At 36.4% G+C, this 4,449-nt stretch overlaps 1 protein-coding gene across 1 annotated transcript in view; it reads right to left on the bottom strand.

The window, feature by feature from the left end:
- Positions 1-4,449, bottom strand: part of Hprt1 (hypoxanthine phosphoribosyltransferase 1) — a 25,927-nt gene that overhangs the window by 13,629 nt on the left and 7,849 nt on the right. Inside the window, exon 3 of the mRNA XM_031359783.1 lies at positions 1,467-1,532. Within this exon, the coding sequence (XP_031215643.1) occupies positions 1,467-1,532 (66 nt within the window). The remainder of the gene's footprint in view (positions 1-1,466; positions 1,533-4,449) is intronic.

Here is a 4,449-nt window from a genome sequence, read left to right as displayed (position 1 = left end):
GGCCTCAAACTCAGAAATCCACCTACCTCTGCCTCCCAAGTGCTGGGATTAAAGGCATGCGCCACCACAGACTGGCTTTTTTATTATTATTATTATTTGTAATTGTTTATATCTCATAATCCCATGTAGTTTTTGAAACTGTAAGTGTATTAAGTTCCTGATGTGCAAAACAGAAATATAATTGCCCTCACTAGATTACTGTGAAATTTACCAGATTAATACATTTATATATGCCACAGTGCCTACAAGTAAAAAAATAACAAGCAACTTAGAAAACATATACAATGCTTGCAATCCTAGCATTTGGGAAGCTGAAACAGGACCACCATGTCAAGGCCAACCTGACATATATGAGATATTCAAGGAGGGTGGGGACTACAAGTAAGACTGCTTCTCAGAAAAACAAACAAGTGCTGGTGAGATAGCACAGGGGGTAAAGGCACTTAGTGCCAAGCTGGACGATGTGAACACGATCCCCTGAACTGGATGGTAGAAGGAGAGAACTGACTCCTGGAAATTATGCTCTGACTTCTACACACTCACACATGCCCCCTACACATGCACGCACACGCACACACATGCACACACAGGAACATGCACACAGAAATAAATCAATGTTTAAAAAGCAACTAAATAAAATAGCAAGACGACTCTACAGATTTCTCATGGTAGTATATATTTATTTACCAGGAAGTCTAATATAAGCTCTAATATTTATAGGAGCTCTACCAATATTTAACCACTTAATCCTCTTAATCCTGCAGTAGCTACCACTACCACCTTAGGTCTACCTACCTCTGGGGCACAGAGGGTGCCTTCCAAATGTCACAGAGTTAGGAAATGCTAAGCCAGTTTTTTGATCAATGCTGTCAGATTCCACAACTCCTGTTTCCAGCCACAAAACAATACCAATTTTTTATCTTTTTAGAGATAATCAGAGAGCGGTAGAGTGGGAGCTCATGGGTAAGATCTATAAGATCTAGAGTTAAAATCCCAGCACTCACATAACAAGCAGTCTATCCTGTAATGCCTGTAACTTCAGCTCTGATGAATTTAACACCTCTTCTGGCCTCTGTGTGCGCACACAGGCTTGCATACTGGGATACACATAGAGAAGCATGTGTGTGCGCGCACATACCTTAAAATGAAACTACCTTTGAATCTATTTAAAGAAAAAAGACTGCCCCTCTCCAGCTATGTTTTCTGAAGGATCCCAAATTAGGTTTTCAAAGTGGTATTATAGAAAGCAGTAATTAGCAATACGGACTGTGAAAGTTAATGTTATATTCTGCTGTCATTTGGCTATAAAGTCCAGGAGATAATATTAATCTATATCAAGTACTTCTAAGAGTTAAACAGTGCCTACTTATTTTTACTAATGAAGTACCTCTGAGTAAGTGGTTTAAAGCATAGTTACTAATTGTTTTTTTAGTATAAAAACTTTCTTTCCTCTTCAAGACACATACCTTTCCAGTTAAAGTTGAGAGATCATCTCCACCAATAACTTTTATGTCCCCTGTTGACTGATCATTCTGGTTTAAGAAAAGAACATCATTTATATGCACATTCTTGTGTATATACAAGCTTTTCAGTTATTAGATTATAAGCTATAAGATTTAAGAAGTTAGCTATCTAACGGCCACAACATTATGCTATTATAAATTATATAAATTATAAGAATTAGGTTTCTAGAAATGAATGACTAGGTAAATTTCACACAGAGATTAGTAAAAATTAAAAATCTTGATTTACCATTACTAGTATTTAATGCTCTGAAGAGTTCTAAAAATAGAGTACATCTATTTCTGAGTGATATTATAGAAACTCCTCAATCCAGTGCTTTTCAACCACAAAGGACAATTTATTAGCATGACAGGTGTCTGCTTCTGGCCCTGTATCATTCCTGTGAGTCATACAAGTTGTAGGAGCTGGTCAGTATCACATTCAACCCTGAAGATATGCCCCTAAAATATGTCCATAGCCTGGATAAGCCCATATCCAGGCCATCTTCAGAACTGTCCTAGAAACCAGGTCTGATTAGTCTATTAGAACATGCTTCTTAGGTTCTCACTTTCTGCTTGCAGAGAAATTAGCAGAAAACAGGAGTTTCGAAGGAGAGTTATTAACACTCACTATAGTTGGTAGGAATAGCTATAAATTTGGATGTGCTAGAATTAAGACAAAAAATGGAATTAAAAACTGATGATTAAAAGAGCTTGGACTTACTCTACTAGGGCAGCAAAACATACCAAAAGCTGCAGCCATTACCTTGGAATAGAGCCAGCACAGTGATTGACAAAAAGTTCAAGGAACCAAGTGAAATCCAGAAACAGACCCAAAAACATATGAGAATTTAGTATATGATAAAGATGATATTTTGAGTCAGTAATTAGGAGATGAATTATTCAACAAATGGTATTTGGTCAATTACTTATCCATTTGGGAAAAAAATAAAGCATGGTTCCTACCTCCCAACATGCACAAAAATAAATTCCAGATGGACTAAAATCTAAATGTAAAAAATAGAACTATAAGTGGATTAGAAGAAAATGTAGGAATATATTTTATTTTAAAGATTTATTTATTTAATGTATATGAGTACACTGTCACTGTCCTCAGACACACCAGAAGAGGGCATCGGATCCCATTACAGATGGTTGTCAGCCACCATGTGGTTGCTGGGATTTGAACTCAGGACCTCTGGAGGAGTAGTCGGTTCTCTTAACCACTGAGCCATCTTTCCAGCCCCCAGGAATATATGGTTTTCCCCTGTATTCTTGGAAAGGACAAAAACCTAGTCATGAACTTTAACTAAAAATATCTATAACCACAATTCCTAATGTATATTACTCTTCAAAATAAGAACCTACCAGATGGAACTGGAGAGAGACCAGCAATCAATAGCACTTGCTGATCTTGCAAAGGACCTGGGTTCAGTTCCCAGCACCCACATGGCAGTTCATAACTACCTATACCCCCAGTTTCAGGTGATCTGAACCTCTCTTCTGGGCATATATATGGTATATATACATATATGCTGGAATTCACACAGACACATAAAGCAAGATACACAAATACTGGTAAATGGAGAATACAAATAGACAATTGATGGCTATCTGACAAATTTTATGTGTGGTTCTACTGTTCACTCATCCACATTTACTGCACTGAAGCCTGATAATACATTGAAGAGAAACAAAGACTCAAGTTGCTAGTTAGAGAACAATATGACCTCTTCTGAAAAAATACACTAATACCTATTAAAATTATAAACCATGAAAATCATTTTGATCTAATAATCCCATTTCCAAGAATCAACATTACAAAAATATTCACAAACATGCAAGGGAACATTCAAGAATGTTCACTATATCAGGTATTCATCAAAAAAAAATTAACATGTCTTTAAAAGGGAATTACCTAAAGAAGTTAATACACACAAAAGTAATACTATGAAACTATTACGAAGAATCACACAATCTAATATATTCTTATGTGGATCAATACTAATTAATAACACCAAATATCAGACCAATATACTATTTTTATAAAACTATTTTTATTCTGTATTTAAAAGTATGTTGGGGCAGGTATTCATGACACATACCTGTAATCACAATACTATAGAAGATGAGACAGGATTGAGATTACTGTGGGCTTACCTAACAAAACCCTATCTCAAAATATTTCTTTAAAAAAAAAAATGGTAGCTCGGGCTGGATAAATGGCTCAGAGATTAAGAGCACTGACTGCTCTTTCCAGAGGTCCTGAGTTCAATTCCCAGCAACCACGTGGTGGCTCACAACCATCTGTAATAGGATTCGATGACCTCTTCTGGTGTGTCTGAAGACAGCTATGGTGTACTACTCATCACATACATAAAAATAAATAAAATAAATCTTTAAATAAAATGATAGTTCAGTTGATAGAATGTTTACCTAGCATGTATAAGGGGGGGGGGGTGGAGAGGAACAAAATGAACAAAAATATACTACTACTCCAACCTGTAAACTAAATGTTGGCTTTTTAATTTAATTTTTGCATATTATTTCTTGTATTAGTCTAGCCTAAAACTCAAAATTTCAAACACACACAACTGATAAGTAATACAAAGAAAAAGAAATGTGTTGGGCAGTGGTGGCACACACCTTTCATCCCAGCACTTGGGAGGCAGAGGCAGGTGGATTTTTGAGTTTGAGGCCAGCCTGGTCTACAGAGTGAGTTCCAGGACAGCCAGGACTACACAGAAAACACAAAACAAAAAACAAAAAAAAAAGAAAGAAAGAAAGAGGAGGAGAGGAGAGGAGAGGCGAGAAAAGGAAAGGAAATATACAAAACCTGAAACTAGTTAAGACAGACTTATGCTGAGTGCTACATAGTAATAACAAACCCTGGTAAATGCTGACATCTGCTGTCGAAAAGTGGTATTACAGTCCAGTGCCAATTACT

Source organism: Mastomys coucha, chromosome X (assembly GCF_008632895.1).
Source record: "Mastomys coucha isolate ucsf_1 chromosome X, UCSF_Mcou_1, whole genome shotgun sequence".
Taxonomy (NCBI): domain Eukaryota; kingdom Metazoa; phylum Chordata; class Mammalia; order Rodentia; family Muridae; genus Mastomys; species Mastomys coucha.
The sequence above is the reverse complement of the archived record's forward strand: the minus strand, read 5'-3'. Positions and strand labels throughout refer to the sequence as shown.